Below are 23,496 nucleotides of genomic sequence, written 5' to 3' on the forward strand. Positions count from 1 at the left end.
TCCCACCCATTGACATTGGTGATTTTTTTCTCAGTCCAATTTCAGCTGAGAAAAAAAATCGCAGATAAGCTGTGACTTATAGCCTAATCTTGGTCAGAGTGCAATCTGATTTTTTTTTTTTTTATTGGATTGCGCTCACCCGTTTTCCTCACAGATGAGTATGAGCCCTGAAAAGGACAAACTTGGTGACAGATTCTTTTTCAAAAGACTTTTTCTAGAAAGTTATTTTATCTTCGTCTGATGTCATTTTTTGGCCGGTTTGACTGTAGCAGTCAATATGGAGTAAATGTGTATGGCTGTGCCAACAGGACATTCATTCATTCCTTAGACAATCGGTAATTTAGCAGTTGTTTAACCATCAACCTACTTCTCTCTAATGTATTTGGCCACTAAAAGGGTCATGGTCTCAAGTGTCAATACTTTCATGACAACCCTTGAGAAAGCAGGACAGGGTGACAACATTCGTGAAGTGGTTCGTAAAGATGGATCCCAACCTTGTGACTTGTTAGACTGGTAAAAATGGTTATTGTGTGATGGTTTTAAGCTTCAGGAAATACTTTGTCTCTTTTCGTTTACTATGTATTTCCAGAATTGCTTTCACAATTTTGTAATGGGCCTGTCCTTAGAATGCACATTAGCTTCTCTAACCATCAGCCAGGAAAATGAGCAACTCTGTCTATATCCAATGTTTAGTTCTCGGTTTGGCATGGAGGAATTTTTCATTGGGATCACTTTAACTTCATTGCATGTTCAGCCCTTGGCTTAATACTTTACGTAATTTCTTTATAAATATAATCATTTCTATATTTTTCCTTTTGTTTGCGACTTTATATTTTGTTTTCGGCTATATATTTCATGTCGACTTTCTTCTGAGTTTTCTTATTAAAAATTGAGATGACCTGCATGAAAGGAAGACATGCTCGATATCAGATCTGTGTCGGCAATGTTTAAGGGAAAAATCAGTTTTATGACCTAAAATTAAGGGTTCACTCACATCTCTATATATAAAATTGTTCAGATTCTCAGCTAGAAAAGTTGGCAAGTGTCAGGCATATGTAATTCCATATGTCATGCGAGTGCTATGCCAGTGTGCGATTTTTTTTTTTTTATATTTTTTTTTTTTTTTTTAAATTTTTGTTTTTCACCTATTATCTATATGACATTTGTGTGACATGCATATGCAATCCATGTGCAATGCATTTTTATCATAATATTTTAGATATTGTAATGCTCAATGTAACTTAAATGCTAGTTTACAAAACTAATAAAACAATCTTAAAAAAAGTACTGCATAAATCAGTGCAAAATTAGATAAATAAACGCGGCCCTTTTGGCATAATGGGAAAATGAAATAGCCTACAGTATAGTCTGTGTGGCTTCTGAGTTCGCCCGCTCAGGGAAAAAAAAAAACAAGCACAGCTCTGGAGATCTCATCTCCAGAGACACTTGTCATGGTTTGGACAGGGTTCTTGCCCTGCACTCACAGGGTTAAGTGTACGTGGCCTCTTTCTGGATCTGGGAGGGGTATTTATACTCAGTCTTTACCAGGGTTCTCTGTCAGCTATACTGTTCTTCTGGCTGTGTGTCTGACCCCTGGTGTTCGTGTATACTGCATTGCTTGTTTGCTTCCAGTGTATGACCCGGTCTGTCCCCTCACTCTGTACTCCGTCTCTCGTTGTGGTACTATTGTCTCCGGTTCTGACCTCCTGGCTTGACTATTGTTAATCCTTAACAGGTTATCCCTATTGCACAGTCTATTGCCCATTCTGGTTTTCTGATCTATTGCTATGTCCTGACTATCCACTCTGTCTAACCCTTTGGTACTGTCCTGCTTTCTCGTGCTTTGACCCCGGCTTGATCTGGTTTATGTCTCTGTCTATGCCCATTGGTAGTATTGTCCCGTAGTTACCCTTTTAGGAGTTTTCCTCAGCTCCTAGCTTTCTGGAGTTTAGACCACGCCCTCAGCAGTCACATGCTTCAGGTCCTGTGAGGCTGGAGCATGCATCGTCACCACTGGTGCCCCGCTCCACGGGTATCTTTGTGCATAGTTTTTGTACTCGGGACACGCGCACTAGCTCAGTGAGCAAGTGCAGTGCGGTGTTCCTGGCAACACTGAACACTGAATGAGTCCAAAGTCTCCATATTTACCCTATGGACCACACCCTGGGGGTAGAGTTATGGTGAACAGCATTCCACCCACTTTTCAGCTGTCCACAAAACCCAGCTGTCAATATGGCTGACTAACCTCTCTCAGCACATAGTGTGCTGGAGCATTTTTCTTGGTTCATATCACTGAGGTCAGCATCCTAAGTGACACATATCTCCTCTCCAGTATTTTACCAGTGACCATCTCACAAAAGATATTAGACATATAATAGATAAATATATATATATATATATATATATATATATATATATATATATATAGTTAGATGTCCTGTGGATATATAATTTCACATGCCACCTACATATTATAAACTTACACCCTTTAGTGCCTTTTATGTAGCAATAAAGGGTGTTTAGGCTTGTTTGACCTGCCCTAATTAATAAATAATCTAAAAAAAAATTGATGTGTGGTCCTTCCTATTTCTGTTAACCAGCAAAGGTAAAGCAGACAGCTGTTGGGTTTATATTTTGAGGCTGGGAAGGGCCCTGGTTATTGGACCCTTCCCAGCCTAAGACTACCAGCCTGCAGCTGGCCTAGGAGTGGCGCATGAGATGCACCAATTCTAGCGCTTTGTCCGTCTATTCCTGATTGCTTTAGTGTGGTGGCAATCGGGGTAATAATAGTTTGGGTGGATGTCAGCTGTGATTTGTCAAAAATCACAGCTGGCATTCAGCCCTGGGGTTAGTAATAGAGAGGTGTCTATCAGACACCCCCACTACTAACCCAGTAATCAAAAATAAAAAAACACACAGAAAAAATGGTTTATTTGGAAAAAACACTTCCCCACACTTTCTCTGGTTCACCAGTTTATTAAAAAAAAAATGCAGCTCTGTCATAGTTCACCGAATCCGCCTTAGTCCACAAATGGATACCTGAAAAACCTTAAGAGAGAAATAAAGAAAATACACTGTCCCTCGTTCACCAATTTATTAGAAAACAAAAAGTTCCCACACAGGTCTGGCTTAGTCCATGGCGTTCCCACGAAGATACTTGAACCTGACGTCCAAAGGCTATTGAGCCTCGTTCAGAGATCTAGGCCTCATAGGCTGTAGAGGCTGCCACTCTGGGTCCCGCTGCACTCCACGAGGTCCGGCGGCTGTGATGAGTGGTGATGTTAGTAATGAAACTGCTCATCCGAGTCACAGTGTCACGCTGCCCTCTGAGACTCTGCAACTCTGATGAGAAGTGTATTTATGCCAGGGTCACACTTGCGTGTGCAATGCGAGAAACTCGCGCACCAATTCCCGGCACTCAGACTGGAATGTGCGGCTGCATAGAAATACATGTAGCCGCACACTCCGGTCCCGAGTGCCGGTGACAGTGCCGAGTATTGATGCGAGAGACTCACATTGCACACGCAAGTGTGACCCCGGCCTTACTGACATCACTATCTGAAACTTAACAATAAAACAGTCTTTACTTTGGGGGCACACATTTATTTATTCATTTTACTCATTTTATATCGCCATTAATTCCACAGCGCTTTACCCACATTATTGGCACTGTTCCCGATGGGGCTCCAAAACACGGGAAGAACATACAGTGCTAACCACTGAGCCGCTATGCTGCCCCATTTTGCAATTTTACCCATTACAGAAGTTGAGCACCTTTAAGTGTTTGGGTGTCTGGGGGGGTTCAGGCATGTCTGTTCTTTTTGGAGAGCTTGGACTAATACTTTATATTTTCTCTCTAAGTTAAATACAGTGGACACAGCAGTGATTGTCCCGCCACGTATGGAAAGCAGCTGTTCCCATAGCAACATCCTATGTTCAGTGTATTAACCTAAATGCAATTGGATAAATGTTGTGTGCACATAGTATAATGAGGTCAGCGCAGGCTGGGACTATGCGGGTGCGTATTCTTTTACTTCTCCGAAACCTTTTTTCTTTTGATCAGAAAAAAATACACGGTTTCATTCCCCTTTGTTCGAGGCACTTATGAAGGAAGATGTCTCTCCTAATTTGCTTACTTGCTTTGAAGAAAACACTTTTCTTCTCTCAGGGTTTAACCTGATATGCAAAATTTTTCTAAGCTGAGTCGCTTAACAAATATATTTAGCATTTGAGCCAATTGATCTAGTAACCAACCAGAATCTAGGAAAACTGGGTTACTGATGCTGTTCAGCTGAACACTCCCAGTGTGAGGTGATGCAGGGGATGACATGTCGCTGTATGGTCACGGCCAGCGTGTTCCCCGTAGTGCCAGAATCCTTGTGAATAGGAAGCATGAATGCAATAATGCCAGTAAATGTCTAATCCCAGAGACTGGCTTCTTTTAAAACACTTTTGGGCCCAATTACTAATTTGCAATTTATTGAAGTCACTATTCTGTTTTTTTGGTCTTTTTGGTATTCGCTAATTTGTTTTTTCTTTCATGGGTTCAGAATGGCACTTATATGGTTCATTAATTTGGCATAAAACAAAAAAAATACTTTTTTTTTCCCTCTGTAACCAGTTTTTTATCTATTTTTTATGCACCAAAAGTCGCAAATCCTTTAAAATGTTGCGGAAATGTGCCAGATTGAAAACTCCTCCAGAAACCTTACTCCATGGGGGGAAACGAGTGAGATACAACAATAATTGTGGCATTTCATGAATCTGTCCAAAACATCTGTTAAGCAAAATTGCCGAGGATGAATAAAGAAAGATAATTAGAGGCAAATAGTAAAGCCACTAAAAATCAGCAAATTACTCCAGAAAAGTGCATAAACAGCAGTGATTAATCGGGGCCCTGTCCCCTATTAGTAATCAGCTTTAATAGTATCTTTACCTCACTATTACTTGTTGTCTAGAACCAGTGTAGCAAGTTTGACTGTTGTATTGTGAACTGAAGCTATGTACAGCGTGTATGTATTCCGTCATTTTTTTTCTATTACATACCGTATTTTTCGGACTATAAGGCACACCGGACCATAAGACGCACCAAGGATTTAGAGGAGGAAATTAGGGGGAAAAAAAATTGAAGCAAAAAATGTGGTCAATTCTGTACTTTTTAACCCCTGTCCTTGTATATATGGCCCCCTCATCCCCATCTTGATACACATGGCCCCCTCATCCATACCTTGGTATGCATGGCCCTGGCATCCCTATCCTGGTGTGCATGGCTCCCTCATCCCTATCATGGTATGCATGGATCCCTCATCCCTATCCTGGCAGGAATGATCGCCCTCATACCTATACTAATATGAATGGCCCCATCCCTATCCTGGTATGCATGGCCTCATCAACATCCTGGTATGCATGGCGCCATCCCTATCCTGGTATGCATGGCCCCATCTCTGTCCTGGTATGCAGGGCCACCATTTCATCCTAATATGCATGGTCTCATCCCTATCCTGGTATGCAGGGCCCCTATCTCGTCCTGCATGGCCCCATCCCTATTCTGGTATGATTGGCCCTCATCCTTGGCCTAGTATGCATGACCCCATCTTTATAATTGGCCCCCATCCTGATATGCATGGCCCCATCAGAAAACATTAAAAAAATAAAAAATTACACTTACCATATATACTCGTGTATAAGCCAAGTTTTTCAGCAAATTTTTTGTGCTGAAAACGCCCCCCCTTGGCTTATACACGAGTCAGTTGTCCTAGAAAGCTGGCGGGGTAGGGGGAGCAGTGGAGCAGCGGGTGACAGAGGCAGGATGCTGTGGATGTAACTATGCCCGCTGCTAAAGAGAAATATTTATTTCTCTTTTAGCGCGCACAGTGACACCCGCAGCCGCCGGCTTCCAGAAGACAGCCTACTCACCTCCCTGCGAGCCCTGCATCTCATTGATTCCGAATTCCAGCAGCTCTTCCAACGTCTCCACTCCTATAGGCGTGGAGACTCGTGCATATTCATTACCTAAATGAGCGGGGCCACGTGATCGCTCTACACAGGAAGAGCTGCTGGAAGCCAGAACCAATGAGATGCAGGGAGTACAGGGAGGTGAGTAGGATGTTTTTATTTTTTTTTTTGTAATAGGAGCCATGCATACAAGGACGGGAAGGGGGAGCCATGCATAACAGGACAGGAAGGAGGAGCTATACATACCAGGACAGCAACGGGGAGAGCCATGCATACTAAGACAGCGATGGGGGAGCCATGCATGCAAAGATAGGGACGGGGAGCCCTCGCATACCAGGACAGGGATGAGGGGACAATGCATACCCGGCTTATACTCGAGTCAATAAGTTTACCCAGTTTTTTGTGGCAAAATTAGGTGCCTCGGTTTATACTCGGGTCGGCTTATACTCGAGTATATACGGGACCTTCACAGCGCTCCCTCACAGCATCCTGCTCCGGTGCTAGCAACTGCTTTATGCCTGTAATCAGCGCATGACTTTGACGTCATTCGCTGCTCACACGCAGAGCACAGCTGCCGGAATACTCACCGGGACTGTTCGCAGAGAGCAGTGAGTATTCATTGCTCTTCAGTAGCGCACAGTGTTAGCCACCGGCTTCCTGCTGCTGCCAGCGATCACGTGTTCCGCTACTTAAGAGAAATGAATATTCATTTCATTTTGTAACTGTCCTATGTCACGCCTATGTGCTTGATTTACAGCTGCACTACTTATTGCTGCTGTATAATATATGAGATGGAGCGTGTAGAGGGGAATACTCCTGATAAACACAGGACTAAAGTCACACATTGGGCAGATAAGGTGTTAATACCAATGTATGCAAAATGAAGGATTATTCAGGATATGATGAGTTACACTTTAAAGCCATCTATAACATGGGAAGTTGAATAAAAGGCTACATAATATGGGTTATGTTTAATAAGAATTTCCATTAAATTATATTTTTTGTGGAAATCCACTGATGAGTGCAGTTCAGTGAAGAGTGGTTTGTTTCGAGTATAATTCAATCAGCACATAATGCTGGTAATTAGTCAACACTGCCCTCGAAAAAAAATGGGGCATGTTAGTCATTAACTACATATTTGGGCTGAAACGTGCAGCATAACTCACAATAAAACTTCATTATGATATCTCAATGAGTAAAAAAACATGTCTGTATGCACAAACCAGTGACTTGGCTTTCAGGACTGAAATTGTTCAATCCCCTGAAGGATTTACCGGACCTTTTGTAGGCACAAGAGACCCCAAATTACACTTTGCAGTTTTGTATTTGGACCCTGGCTTTTGACTTTGTGCATAGCCACTGATTTTGTGTCGCCACTCTTCTGCATCTTGTATAATGAATAGAGTTTGGGGAGCAATAGCAATTCCTACCCTATCTGGCGCTTGGTGTTTGCTCATTTAAGTGGCACTACATGGTTTTCTTTTTCTAGGAGATAGAGTAGAAGATGATGTTTTAGCTTATATAATAATAATAATAATAATAATAATAATCTTTATATAGCGCCAACATATTCCGCAGCGCTTTACAGTTTAACAGTTTCAAAACACAAGTCATAAGTAACAACGCTAGCAATACAATAATTAAAGCAAAATAAGACGAAATAAGACGACCCTGCTCGTGAGAGCGTACAATCTACAATGAGGTGAGGGAGATACAGAGTACAATGGTGTATTTACAATGAAGGTCCAGCCATCTTGCAGGAGTGAAGGATGGATGGAGATAGTGAATGGGCTACGCATGCACACTTACACAGAGAATGACTTTGATTAGTGAATGTGATAGGCCGCTCTGAACAGGTGTGTTTTGAGGGAGCGCCTAAAACTATGCAAATTGTGGATAGTCCTGATTTCTTGGGGTAGAGCATTCCAGAGGATAGGAGCAGCACGGGAGAAGTCTTGGAGTCGGGAGTGGGAGGTACGGATTAGTGCAGAGGTTAGTCGAAAGTCGTTTGCAGAGCGCAGCGATCGGCTAGGCCGATAGACAGAAATGAGAGAAGAGATGTAAGGGGGTGCCGCACTGTGGAGAGCTTTGTGGGTGAGAACAAGTACTTTGAATTGGATCCTATAATGAATGGGCAGCCAATGTAAGGACTGGCGAAGAGCGGACGCGTCCGAGTACCGATTACCCAGATGGACGATCCTGGCTGCTGCATTGAGTATGGACTGGAGAGGGGATAGTCGAGTGACGGGGAGGCCAATTAATAGAGCGTTGCAGTAATCCAGGCGAGAGTGGATCAATGCAACAGTGAGGGTTTTTGTATAATGAAATATTATTATAATATCCGGTACGAATCTAAGCTAATTGACCGTTACAGAATTATCCTAAATATCGGTGATGTGTGATAATTTCGGACTTGCAGCAATGCATGAATCTTCAATTTAAAATTAACATAAGATCAATATTAATTGATTTCCAAATATTGTTAGACACAATTAAGGTACATCAAGTAATCCTGTTACACAGTGTACAATCATATGAATGACCAATGGTCACAAATGATAATACTTCTTGTATCCACTATCATTTTGTGTGTATATATATATATATATATATATATATATATATATATATATATATATTGTGTGTGTGAGTTTTTATTTGTATATAAATGTGTGTTTGTATGTATGTGTTTGTGTGCATGCATGTGTGTGTAGTGTACAGGGCCCTGGAGCTCTGGGAATCTTTTCAATTAATTATAAAGATCTTCATTTAAAAACTGCATTTTGTGATTATTTGTGTTATCTTTGTCTAATATTTAAATTTGTTTGGTGATCTGAAACATTTAAGTGTGACAAACATGCAAAATAGGAAATCGGGAAGGGGGCTAACACTTTCACACTGTCATGGTCCAGTCCGGAGTTTATCTTCTGCTGTCTTCACTCCGGACTGGTCATGCGGGGGTTAATCTCCTCAGCCTCGTTCTGGAGCTAGCTGGGCTATTTCAGTCTCTCACAGCCTGCTGACCAGTGTTAGTGATAGCTCAAGCTTCTAGTTTAGAGCCTCTGACCCTTGTACCTTGGTGATCCTCCTGCCTTTGACTGATATTCACGTGTATTACCCGGACTGATCTCTGACCCCGTCTCTTGGTATTCGTCTCTGCTGTTACGTTCCCTCTCTGGCATCTGACCCCCCCGGCTTGTACCCCGACCACGTATTTCATCTCATGTTTTGGACCCCGTGCTCATGTTCTGGCTTTCTAACTCTCGGCTAGGTATTTTGACTACGTGTATTGCTGCTCCTTCTGGTACGTCTGCTCCTGCTAGTGTCTGACTCGGTTCGTCTGACTATTCTCTCTCGTTACCTGTGGCAGCTGTGCTGTTGATCAGGGTTGCTGGTCTTAGTGTGTAACCTCTCTTCCCTCACCAGCTCCCCCTAGTGGAGGTTTCACTACATTATCACTAACCCATACATTTAAATGGGATTTTGCACTTTTTTTTTCTTTGGTCATGGATCTGCTGCATAACTTGGCAGATCAAGTGTCCAGTTTGACGCAGATGGCGCAGGACTTTTCTGTGAATCATCATTCCCTTGTCATGTCTCATACCCACTTACAGAAATAACTGACTGAGACTATTAAGACCATGCAGGGAAACACCTCTCATATTGTTTGTCCACCAGGTGACTTTGTAGATGTTATTTTGCACTCTCCTGAACCCTCAGTTAAACTTCCTGACACATTTTCTGGCAAAAAGGATAAATTTCACATATTCAAGGAGAGTTGTAAATTATGGTTTTCTCTTAGACCCCGATCGTCTTGGGATGAGACTCAGCGGGTGGGGATTGTTATCTCCTTACTTAGGGAGGGTCCCCAATCCTGGACTTTCTCGTTGCCCCCTACTGCCCCTGAACGGATGTCGGTAGATAGGTTCTTTGAGGCCCTAGGACTTATCTATGATGAACCAGACCGTGTTAGGGTGGCAGAGGACACTATTATGGGTCTGGGGCAAGGGAAGCACTCAGCCGAATGGTACAGCGCCGAATTCCATCGATGGTCCACTGAGGTGTCCTGGGACGACTCCGCACTGAGAAGTCTGCTCAGGAAGGGACTGTCGGATTGCTTGAAGGACGCTCTGGCTCTCCATCCACCTCCCAGCTCATTGGAGGAGGCTATGACTCTGGCTATCCGTATGGATCGGAGACTGCGGGAGAGAGGTGTTACTCAGCGAGGGTTTCCGTTTTTCCCTGCTAACCCTGATGTTTTGCTTACATCTGAACCTATGGAGGTGGGAGCCACCAACCCCCAGGAGGAGAGGAAACGGCGACGTGATGGAAAGTTGTGTTTTTACTGCGGAGATCCCGAACATTGGAAAAAAGATTGCCCCTCCTGTCCTCCCGACTAACAAGCGGCTGAGTCTGGGTGATAATCGTGGAGGTCACCCAGACTCTCAGGTACCTTTTTCTTCATTTTCAAAGATACTGTTAAGGGTGGAACTTGGTGTTGAGAACGGCTTTTTCCATACGTCGGCTTTTGTAGACTGTGGGTCATCCCTGAACCTGATTAACTCTAAGCTGGTGGCTCGCTGTAGATTAGGGACAGTTAGGTTGGGGACTCCCTTAAAAATTGTGGCTATTGACTCTATACCTCTCACTAAGGATGATCTCCATTTCATTTCTAAAGAATTCACCCTCAGGGTGGGGGCCCTACACCAGGAGCGCATGTCATGCTTTGTTTTGGATAACCTCCCTGCTGGCCTGGTGTTAGGGTTTCCCTGGTTGCAACGGCATAACCTGGTTATTGACTGGGGGTCCCGGGATATTGTTAAATGGGGACCTCGTTGTTCTGAAAATTGTCTTGCTACTGTGTCTATGTCATCCGTCAGTCTGGAGGGTATTCCGGAGTACCTGAAGGATTTTGAGGATGTGTTCTCCGAAAAGGAGGCTGAGGTTCTACCACCACACCGCCCATTCGATTGTGCCGTGGATCTTGTTCCCGGTGCCAAATTGCCCAAAGCCCGGCTGTACAATTTCTTCGGCCCTGAGCGGTCTGCCATGAAGGAGTATATCTCTGAGAGCCTCTGTATAGGGCATATACGGCCATCTGTCTCTCCCGTGGCAGCGGGGTTCTTTTTTGTAAAAAAAAAAAAAAAAAGATGGTGGTTTACGCCCATGCCTCAATTTTCGAGAACTGAATAAAATAGCCATAAGAAACACATATCCTCTCCCACTGATACCTGATTTGTACAATCAATTGTCGGGGGCCAGGTGGTTCTCTAAGTTGGACCTCAGGGGAGCGTACAATCTCATCCGTGTGCAGGAGGGGGATGAATGGAAAACTGCGTTTCTCACCTCTGAGGGTCTGTTTGAAAATTTGGTTATACCCTTCGGTTTGACTAATGCACCAGCGGTATTCCAGAATTTCATTAACCTTGTTTTTTCTGATTTTATTGGACGCTTTGTAGTTGTTTATCTTGATGACATACTCATATATTCTTCTGATAGACAAAGTCATATGGGTCATCTTCATGCGGTTCTCCAGAGGCTCAGGGAGAACTCACTCTTTGCCAAATTGGAGAAATGTTCATTTTTTACTCAATAATTGTCCTTTCTAGGGGTCATCCTGTCCGCTGAGGGGTTTCGTATGGACCCTAGGAAGGTACATGCCATTGTGGATTGTGTGCAACCCAGAGATCTCAAGGGTCATAAGCGATTTCTGGGTTTTGCCAATTATTATAGAAAATTCATCAAGGGGTTCTCTCAAGTGGTCAAACCCCTCACTGATCTCACCCAAAAGGGGGTGGATCTAAAAAACTGGTCAGCTCCAGCTGAGGCGGCGTTTTCTTTTTTAAAAGAACGTTTCATGACTGCTCCTGTACTGGTTCAACCTGACTTGTCTAAACCATTCATCATAGAAGTGGATGCTTCTGAGGTGGGAATGGGGGCTGTGTTGTCCCAGGGGCCCACCACATTAACTAACTTTACCCTGTGCCTTCTTTTCTAAAAAAATTTTTCCTCTGCTGAAAGAAACTATGATGTGGGTAACCGAGAGTTGTTGGCCATTAAATTGGCTTTTGAAGAATGGAGGCATTTTTTGAAGGGGGCTGTCCATCGTATCAGTCATTACAGATCACAAGAACCTGTCTTACATCGAATCCGCCAAACGTCTGACTCCTGGTGGAGGTTTCACTACACACACAACTGTATGTGTTTATATGTATGTATGTATGGTGTGTATATGAATGTGGGTGTGAACCTATTTGTTTTCGGTTCATGTAGGATACTGTAATTGTAAAGAATAGGAGAATCGACCTAGCTTTTTAAATAATCAAGTTATCCTCAGGATCAGTGATAACTTGCTGATCACCAGGGATCCAATTGCTGAGCCCCCCCCCAGAGATTCTGAGAATACAGCTCTGCAGTCCTGTCCTGGATGGAGCAGAGTTGTGCATACTCGCCCTCTGCTCTCTTCATTATCTATAGAGATGCTGAGCTCTGCGATTGGCTATTTCCATCAGTTCCATAGACAATGATTAGAGAAGAAGTCAAGCATGCGCCCCTCCAACCCATTCATGGTTGAGCTGCAGTCCTGTTCTCAGGATTGCTGGTAGTCTCAGTCGTCAGTCCTCCAACAATCAGTAGCTTATCCCTTATTATTGGGATCATGGATAACTTGACTTTTTGGGGAAATAAGCCTTTAACACCAAATGGCCTCAGTTGTCTCCTATGGATGCCATACAGTTGTTTCAACATCCACTGTAAAAAAAAAAAAAAAAAAAAAAAAAAAGTAAATATTTTAAATACATGTTTTACAGAACACAGTTGTATGGAATAGTGCAGTCTACTACAGTATTCCATACTTTTATTTGTAGTATACTACCATATATACATGATCGGGCTCTGCTGGTTCCAGCAGTAAGCACAAGGATACGCTCTGCACACTTGCTTTCATATGACAACTAGCGCTTCAGCCACGTCTGCAGTATTCTATTCATATCCATCTCAGTAATATAAAATATATTTTTTAAAGTTGTGGGGGCCTAAATAGATCTTTTGCATTGGGGCCCTGTGATTTCTATGTAGGCCCCTGCTTGCAGGGCGGTAATTAAGAGGGCAATCTGGCCTGTTGCTCGGAGCTCAAGGATTCCAATGGCAGATTCCCCTCATCACAAGTAGCGTGTCGGGCAGGGAGTGGGGCCCAGACATATTGTTTGCACAGGGGCCCCAAGCTGTCAGTGTCCGCACCTGGTATGATGATAATCTTAAACTAAATAAAAACAATTTTTTGTGAATGCTTCGATTCACAAAATAAAGAAAATTAAACTACAAAAAATGTATTTTTTTTTTACTTTATGAATAATTTATCAATAATAATAAAAATAAAAAGCACTGTTAACAATAAAATAGTCTATCACCTGGACTATAAATCACAAACCAAGGTAAAAATTATAGGGATAGAATAATGATTAAAAATATTGGGGTTGCTACATGAACACAATTGATCAAGTGTCTGGTCATTGATGGACAAAATACTAAAGTTGTGAAGGAATTAAAGGGAACCTGTCATATCCCAAAATGTGATTTACTTCCAGATACGGGGTCAATCTGCAGGTTAATAGCATTAAAATGCAGTCCAGCTGCCTTATAGAAACCGATGCTTCCAAGAGAAAATGAAGCTTATGCCTCCCAGGAGCAGCCGGCTTTCAGTCATAGAAGTGTGCTGAGAGTGATTACAGTCATTGTAATCTGCATTGTGAGCATCGATTCTATGCACGCCCTGGTAGTGTGATTGACAGCTTCCTGTGCACAGATGCACTGCTGAGAGTGCTGTCAATCAAAGTGCTAGAGTGTGCTTACAGCCACCGCTCACTATCTACTGAGTGGTGACCAGGCACGCCCCTATGACTGAAAGCTGGCGACTCTCCGGAAGAATAAAGTTAATTTTCTCCATGCAGCCATGCTTTCAGTAAGGCGGTTGGACTGCATTGTAATGCTATTAACCTGAAGATTATCCCTATATGCAGGTTAATAGCATTTGGGGACTTGACAGGTCCTCCTTAAACTATTGAATCCTTCCTACAATTTTCTAAAATAAACCAAAAGAATTGATGAAATAAGTTGTTGTTTAGGTTAAATAAATATGCCACTTACTAATGAACTCATTATTTTTTGTTCCCAGCTATCCAGCTGTCTGTGAATTCCTTCAGCACAATAACTTGTTATCTATACTTCGAGCTCATGAAGCCCAGGATGCTGGGTAAGTTAGTAATTAGAACTATTCATTTACTGATTAATACACAAGATGTGATGGCTGCAGTTTAATTATTTTATTAGGGTGAGGTAACACATTTTCTAAAACCGCGATAAAAAATGCACCACAGACGTAACGTGTGAACTAAGCTCATGATGACACCGGTGGGCTTCAATAATACTTTAATCATATAAAAGAATTTTGGTAGAACAGAAGTTTAAAAATACGGTAGCTTGCGTCATTTATTCTGTGCCCATCTGAAATCAGGAAGGTGGAGAAACTGTGCACAGAAGTCAAGCTTACTGCTCCTTTACTCCACTCGATATGGCTTGATTGAGGTGTCTAAGGACAGAGGGCATCCTGCCAAGTCTTTCAGAAATCTTAGGCATGTTCTGTTGATGTGTACTTCCAATGCATGTGCAGTGAAGCAGGTGGAATAAGTTGATTGAGCATGGGCAAACACATTTTCCTTCACTGTACATGTGCTGGAAGTAGCTGTCCCTTTAAAGCCATTGTATGAAGCTCATGTACCAGGTAAAATAACCATACGTGTTCCATCAGATGTCCCATTAGCGAGGTTTTGTCTTCCAGAAAAAATAAAAATACGTGTTCCATCAATTGTCATATTAGCAAGGTTTTATCCCCTAAAAGCATTGCTGTCACAAGCAGAATACATTTATCTACATAAAATTATGGAGCTGCCATACAGGAGCTCACCTACGAAGCTCCTGGAGGTCTGTGTGACTCCATAAGACACTGTATGGTTCTATACTGCTACTTTTTTTTAAAGAAAAAGAGGGTAAAACAACGATCAGAGAAGTCCCAAATGTTGAAAAAAATGCAAAGTATTTTATTGGTAAAGACATCAAGGTGGTGGAAGGGGGAGAAAACCATGTGATGGTATAATAGAATGGGGCGCACAGCAAGTATACAATACATAACAACATGCTATACTTTTGTGCCATTACATGCAGGGCTGTGGAGTCGGTAAGCCAAACCTGCGATTCCGACTCCTCAATTTCCCTACATCGACTCCGACTCCAACATATATTGCTTATATTTAAGTGAAAAATTTATTGTAGTACAATGTGAACATCAGACATTTAATCATTTTTATGATACAATAATCAAGATATTTAGAACATAATATATATTTATTGGAATACAACTTTAGAACACAAAAAACTGTAATAAATTGTAAATATGTAATACACTATGTAATATCGATTACATATATACAGTACAGACCAAAAGTTTGGACACACCTTCTCATTCAAAGAGTTTTCTTTATTTTCATGACTACGAAAATTTTATAGATTCACTCTGAAGGCATCAAAACTATGAATTAACACATGTGGAATTATATAATTAACAAAAAAGTGTGAAACAGCTGAAAATATGTCTTATATTCTAGGTTCTTCAAAGTAGCCACCTTTTGCTTTGATTACTGCTTTGCACACTCTTGGCATTCTCATGATGAGCTTCAAGAGGTAGTCACCGGAAATGGTCTTCCAACAGTCCTGAAGGAGTTCCCAGAGATGCTTAGCAGTTGTTGGCCCTTTTGCCTTCACTCTGCGGTCCAGCTCACCCCAAACCATCTCGATTGGGTTCAGGTCTGGTGACTGTGGAGGCCAGGTCATCTGGCGTATCACCCCATCACTGTCCTTCTTGGTCAAATAGCCCTTACACAGCCTGGAGGTGTGTTTGGGGTCATTGTCCTGTTGAAAAATAATTGATGGTCCAACTGAAGGCATACTGAACCAGCATGCTGTGGTAGCCATGCTGGTTCAGTATGCCTTCAATTTTGAATAAATCCCCAACAGTGTCACCAGCAAAGCACCCCCACACCATCACACCTCCTCCTCCATGCTTCACGGTGGGAACCAGACATGTAGATTCCATCCCTTCACCTTTTCTGCATCGCATAAAGACACGGTGGTTGGAACCAAAGATCTCAAATTTGGACTCATCAGACCAAAGCACAGATTTCCTCTGGTCTAATGTCCATTCCTTGTGTTCTTTAGCCCAAACAAGTCTCTTCTGCTTGTTGCCTGTCCTTAGCAGTGGTTTCCTAGCAGCTATTTTACCATGAAGGCCTGCTGCACAAAGTCTCCTCTTAACAGTTGTTGTAGAGATGTGTCTGCTGCTAGAACTCTGTGTGGCATTGACCTGGTCTCTAATCTGAGCTGCTGTTAACCTGCGATTTCTGAGGCTGGTGACTCGGATGAACTTATCCTCCGCAGCAGAGGTGACTCTTGTTCTTCCTTTCCTGGGGCGATCCTCATGTGAGCCAGTTTCTTTGTAGCGCTTGATGGTTTTTGCCACTGAAGTTGGGGACACTTTCAAAAGTTTCCCAATTTTTCGGACTGACTGACCTTCATTTCTTAAAGTAATGATGGCCACTCGTTTTTCTTTACTTAGAATTTGTATTATGGCAAGAAAAAAGCAGCTAACAGTCTATTCAGTAGGACTATCAGCTGTGTATCCACCAGACTTCTGCACAACTAATGGTCCCAACCCCATTTTTAAGGCAAGAAATCCCACTTATTAAACCTGACAGGACACACCTGTGAAGTGAAAACCATTTCCGGTGAAAACCTCTTGAAGCTCATCAAAAGAATGCCAAGAGTGTGCAAAGCAGTAATCAAAGCAAAAGGTGGCTACTTTGAAGAACCTAGAATATAAGACATATTTTCAGTTGGTTAACACTTTTTTGTTAATCACAGTATATAATTCCACATGTGTTAATTCACAGTTTTGATGCGTGAATCTACAATTTTCATATTCATGAAAATAAAGAAAACTCTTTGAATGAGAAGGTGTGTCCAAAATTTTGGTCTGTACTGTGTGTATGTATGTATGTATGTGTGTGTGTGTGTGTGTGTGTGTGTGTGTGTATGTGTATGTGTATATATATATATATATATATATATATATATATATATATATATATAATATGTCTATATCACTATGACGTATCTCAGCTAAGACAAAGCCTAGATCCTCAGGCTACATTCATATACCATGGGCGTAGCCAGGATCAATCATAGGGGGGGCAGAACCTCATACGGTTCCGGCACACCTCAGCTGCTGCAGAAGCTCATACTGCACTCCCCTACACTTGAAAATATAGGCCTTTTGGGCAGCTATGAGGTGTACCTTACTGGTGCTAAAAAAAAAAAAAAAAAAAAAGGAGTGTTAGTCTGTGTGCTACCCAGCTTTCATTCTTTTTGGTGCAGATAAGATATGGATAAACAGATATGGATAAATGGATGGATAGAGCAGATTTCTAATCTGCTTTTGCTATTGAAAACATTATCTATGAGCTCAAAAACCTTTCAGGTAATGCGGTTTTTTAAAAAGCTGATCTGCTTTTGCAGCTGAAAAACGTATCCTCAAAAAACACAGGAAAAACGCTGTGTGTCAATGTAGCCTTAGATCAGGAATAGAACAGCCATTTATAGGTCATTTCATAACTTTCCCAAATTCCTATGAAAAAATATTCAGCACATTCTGCACTGAATTACTGTACCCAGTTTATTATATATTTTAACAGTCGGAGTCGGTCCATTTTATACCGACTCCACCAAAATGAGCACCGACTCCAACTCCACGACTCCACAGCCCTGATTACATGGTTGTCTCTCTCTTCCCCCACCTTGATGTCGTCACCAATAAAATATTTTGCATTTGGGACTTCTTTGATCGTTGTTTTCCCTCTCTTTTTCTTGCAATCTTTCCATGACGATTTGTCCCCACCTAATAGTCCGATTATAGTATTGGCATGTTTGATAGAGTATAAGTATTTAGGTTTGTTGCCATTTTACTCATGCTAGACATGCTACTTTCTTCCATAAGTAATTTCTATGTTACATTTCTGAAGAAGATTAATTTAACAATTGCGTTTTGTAATGCTGACTAAGCAGAGCGCCATCTTTTTTTGTTTGTTTTTTAGTGTGTTTTTTTTCTATAATATATACAGTACCAACTCCTTTAATGCAGCTTCACATAACGCAGCACATTTTTCTTGCACTACTAGACTACTACTGAAAACAAGTGTCTAAATCATTCTGCTCTTTAAGATTCATATAAAGTGATATCTATGATCACTGTCCATCCTGGAACTGTAAATCATTATTATAATTATTATTTTGTATATTGTAGGTATCGTATGTATAGGAAAAGCCAGACAACAGGCTTCCCATCCTTAATCACAATATTTTCAGCACCAAATTACCTAGATGTATACAATAATAAAGGTAAATCATCAGTTTATTATTTATTTTGTTGCAAAGTCCACGAAATGTAATATCTGATACCGTTTTTATCCATCAGGCAAGACGTTAGGCTAAGTTAACTGTATTGGTTTGTTTTTTTTTAAGCTGTACTGGGCTTTGTCTGTGACGACTTGCTCCCCATCTCAACCATTGATGGCCAAGTTTGTTGCATTTGTCCCTCAGATGTCCCACAAGTTAGAATATAATGTAATTTATGGTAGTTTAATAGAAGGGATGCATATGAGATACATGCTATCTCTAGAAACATTGCTTTGGTATGTGGCATGGAATACAATACATCAAAAGCCCTGTTCTGTAGAACAAAATGAGAGTGTTATTAGCTGTCAATTTCTGCATAACAAACCAGTATGGATAGATTCCAGTTTTATAATCATTAGTGGGGTCAATAAAATTGATCAGCATTTCATTATGGATATGGGTATATCTAAGGAAAACTGTAATTTAATGTGTTTTAAGAAGTGACATCTAGACAGTCCTTGTTTCTATAAATATGGATGCATTTTGAGCTTTTCTTATCTTCAATCTTTCTATGGCCAGTTGTAGAGGACATGGTGGCATTCCTATTATGTCTGCTTTAGTAAACATCTGTATGACATACAAAATATTTCCGGAGCATCTCATTTTAGAATTTGTATCTCTGCCCCATTATTCCACCTTGAAATTTATGAGTGAATTGTCAATTAGGCGGTACTGTTCCTCTTGACTTGTCCTTATACAGTCAGCATTAATTCGACAGCGTCCGCTTATGTATAGACACACCCCGATTGGTAACACCCAGTTGAAAATTCACATATTTGTAGGAGGAACAGAACAATGCAGTGGTATTAGCAAAGATTCTGTAGAATTCTGTTACTATGCTGGACACAGACATTTCAGAAGAGATGGCAAAGCCATCAGATTGATGGGGTGCAAGAATACTACTCTGTGGAGGCAAAAGGAAATTATGGACATTATTGTTTTTTGTTTTTTAGAGTTCCCTAAGATCATTCTGATGTCTTTTTAGGATTTGAACTTAAACCTATTCTAAGAACATATCCGTGTGAAGTGTCAGTTGAAGCGCTGCTGATGGGAACTGGCGAACAGATGGTTTGCTTGAAAACTTTATTTTAACAGGTTTGCAAAGTCAACATGTTTCGAGGTCAATGAAGGACCTAGACTAAGTTTTTGTCCTGATGAAGAGGTCCTGTGTTGATCTCGAAACGCATGGACTTTGTAATCCTGTTAATATAAAGTTTTCAAGCAAACCATCTGTTCGCCAGTTCCCATCAGCAGCGCATCAAATGACACTTCATCCAGATATGTTCTTTGCTTAAGACATTTGGACTTGTGTCCTGCAGCAGCTGAGTTATGTGATATATACATGTTGCTTAGGTGCAACTACATCAGGTGAGCATATCCATTTTCTGTTTTTCTCCGTTGTTATCAGTTAAAACCCTGTTTGCGTTCTTTTATCTCCAAATTTCTACAATACAGTTGTGCTCAAAAGTTTACATACCCCGGTGAAATCTTTGCATTCTGTATAAAACAGGAAAGGGATACAAAAAGATATCCAACAAATTGATAATGCCAGTCAGCAACGTTCAAACTGTGATTAACAAATGGAAAATCAGGGTCTGAGGTAGACCAACAGAAATTTCACCCACAACTGCCAGGAAAATTGTTCCTGATGCAAAGAAGAACCCACAAATAAAATCAGATGAAATACTGGACTCTGAAAACTAGCGGTGTGGCTGTTTCAAGATGAACAATAAGGAGGTACTTGAAGAATAATGGGCTGCATGGTCGAGTTGCCAAAAGAAAGCCATTAGGCCTCTTTCACACATCCGGTTTTTGTAATCCGGCACGATGCGGCGAAATTTTTAATAACCGGATCCAGCACCGGATCCGGTTTTGTCCCATAAGCTTTCATGGTCGCCGCATCGTGCCGGATGGTTATGCGTCGTGTCCGGTTGTTGCCGGACACGGCATAAATTAGCCGTCCGGCATCTGCAAAAAACGTTCCCTGCAACGTTTTTTGTCAGCGCCGGACCGGCTTTTTCCACAGTGCATGCCCGGACTCTGTGAACGTTAACACCACAAGTGCCCGGCGAGAGAGAGATCTCTCTCTGTCACCCGGACACTTGTGAGAGATCTCTCTCGCCGGGCACTTGTGGGGTTAACACTCACAGTGTCTGGGTGAGAGAGAGAGATCTCTCTGTGGGGTTAACCCCACAAGTGCCCGGCGAGAGAGAGAGAGAGATCTCTCTCTGTCACCCGGACACTTGTGAGAGATCTCTCTCGCCGGGCACTTGTGGGGTTAACACTCACAGTGTCTGGGTGAGAGAGAGAGATCTCTCTGTGGGGTTAACCCCACAAGTGCCCGGCAAGAGAGAGAGATTCTCTCGCCTGGACACTAAGTGTTAACCCCCCATGTCTCTCTCTCTCCACCCCCCTCTCCCCTCCCTTCCCCTCTCCTATCCTCCCCTCACCTCCCTTTCAGCAGCTGTCTCTCATCGGCTGCCTCTGTCCACCTCGTCCTGCGGCTCCTTTAAATAATGTCCGAGCCGTATCTCTCGCTGCACACACATCCGGTGTCACGGCTGCAGGCCGGATCCGGCGGCCCGGCTTTTCGCCGCACGCCGCCGGACCCCACACACCGGATGTGTGAAAGTAGCCTTACTGCGCAAATGCCACAAAGTATCTCACCTACAGTACGCAAAATAGCACAGAGACAAGTCTCAAAACTTCTTGAACAAGGTAATATGAAGTGATGCAACCAAAATTGAACTTTTGGCCACAACCATAAACGTTACATTTGGAGAGAGGTCAACAAGGCCGATGATGAAAGGAACACTATTTCTACTGTAAAGCACAGAGGTGAATCGCTGATGTTTTGGGGTTGTGTGAGCTACAAAGGCACAGGAAACTTGGTCAAAGTTGAAGGAAAGATGAATGCAGCACATTATCAGAAAATACTGCTGCGCATGGGACGTACTTGGATGTTCCAACATGACAACGATTCAAAACACAAGGCCAAGTCGACCTGTCATTGGCTACAGCAGAACAAAGTGAAGGTTCTGGAGTGGCCATCTCAGTCTCCTGAACTCAATATCATTGAGCCACTCTTCTGAGATCTCAAGCGCGCAGTTCATGCTAGACAGCCCAGGAATTTACAGGAACTGAAGGCTTTTTGACAAGAAGAGTGGGAAGCTTTACCATATGAGAAAATAAAGAATCTCATCCACAACTACCACAAAAGAATTCAAGCTGTCGTTGTTAGAGGGGGGTAATACACAGTGTTAAGAAATGGGGTATGTAAACTTTTGATCAGGGTCATTTGGATGTTTTGGGTTGTCATTATGATTTAACCTCTTAGTGATGGCGCCAATTTGCAGCTTAATGACCAGGCCAATTTTTACAATTCTGACCACTATTACTTTACGAGGTTATAACTCCGGAACGTTTTAACGGATCCCGCTGATTCTTAGAATGTTTTTTCGTGACATATTGTACTTCATGTTAGTGGTAAAATTTCTTTGATATGACTTGCGTTTATTTATGAAAAAAATGGAAATATAGCGAAAAATTTTAAAATGTTGTAATTTTCAATTTTTTAATTTTCATGTCCTTAAATCAGAGAGATATGTCACACAAAATACTTAATGATAAACATTTCCCACATGTCTACTTTACATCAGCACAATTTTGGAATCAAAATTGTTTTTGTTATGAAGTTATAAGGGTTAAAAGTTGACCAGCGATTTCTCATTTTTACAACAAAATTAACAAAACCATTTTTTATAGGGACCATCTCACCACTGCACATTTGAAGTCACTTTGAGAGGTCAATATGACAGAAAATACCCCAAATTGACACCATTCTAAATACTGCATCCCTCAAGGTGCTCAAAACCATATTCAAGAAGTTTATTAACCCTTTACGTGCTTTACTGGAACTGAAGCAATGTGGAAGGAAAAAATTAACATTTTTACTTTTTTTTTTTTTTCTACAAACATTTTAATTCCGAACAAATTTTTTTTTATTTTCACAAGTGTAAAAAGAGAAAATGAACCACAAAATTTGTTGTGCAATTTCTCCTGAATACGCCAATACCCCATATGCAGGTGTAAACTACTGTTTGGGCACACGGCAAGGCTTGGAAGGGATGGAGTGCCGTTTGACTTTTTCAATGCAGAATTGGCTGGAATTGAGATTGGACGCCATGTCGTGTTTGGAGAGCCCCTGATGTGGTAAACAGTGGAAACCCCCCCAACAAGTGACACCATTTTGGAAACGAAACCCCTTAAGGAACTTACTGTATCTAGATGTGTGCTGAGCACTTTGAACCCCCAAGTGCTTCACAGACGTTTATAACATAGAGCCGTGAAAATAAAAAATTATATTTTTTCCACAAAAATTATCTTTTTGCCCCCAACTTTTTATTTTTACAAGGGTAACAGGAGAAGTTAGACCTCCAAAGTTGTTGTGCAAGTGCCTCCTTATTGTGCATCTTGAAACAGCCACACTGCTAGTTTTCAGAGAGTCCAGTATTTCAGCTGATGTTATTTGTGGGTTTTTCGTTGCATCCCGAACAATTTTCCTGGCATTTGTCACAGGTCACAAGTTAGGATGTTACCTTTAGTGTCCATTCAAACCCATTTGTGTCAACTTCTGTGCATGTTATCAGGCCAAAATCACCAGAGTATGTAAACTTTTGATCAGGGTCATTTGGATGCTTTGGGTTGTCAATATGACTTAAAAAGAGAAAACACAGTAGTTTGACAATAAATAGCTTTACCCAACCACTATCCATGAATGGTGAAAAAGTTTTGGTGTTATCATTAATATTCTCTGAAAAAAGGCCAAGAAAGCAAAAATTCTGCCAGGGTATGTAATCTTTTGAGCACAACTGTATATCCGCCAGCCTGATTTGCAATTGAACAAATGGACATTATGGAGGGGTTGAATATTGGTAAAATACACGGGTTGGACAAAATAATGGAAACACCTAACGTTTT

General features: G+C 41.6%; 1 protein-coding gene across 2 annotated transcripts in view; it reads left to right on the forward strand.

Annotated features, from left to right (window-relative positions):
* The window catches only part of PPP3CA (protein phosphatase 3 catalytic subunit alpha), a 383,095-nt gene that overhangs the window by 308,478 nt on the left and 51,121 nt on the right, over positions 1-23,496 (forward strand). For both annotated transcript variants that reach the window (XM_073589305.1, XM_073589316.1), the window contains exons 7-8: positions 14,129-14,206; positions 18,365-18,459. In XM_073589305.1, coding sequence (XP_073445406.1) covers positions 14,129-14,206; positions 18,365-18,459 — 173 coding nt within the window. The remainder of the gene's footprint in view (positions 1-14,128; positions 14,207-18,364; positions 18,460-23,496) is intronic.

Source organism: Dendrobates tinctorius, unplaced genomic scaffold (assembly GCF_039654945.1).
Source record: "Dendrobates tinctorius isolate UK_male_01 unplaced genomic scaffold, ASM3965494v1 ptg000011l, whole genome shotgun sequence".
In the NCBI taxonomy this organism is placed as follows: domain Eukaryota; kingdom Metazoa; phylum Chordata; class Amphibia; order Anura; family Dendrobatidae; genus Dendrobates; species Dendrobates tinctorius.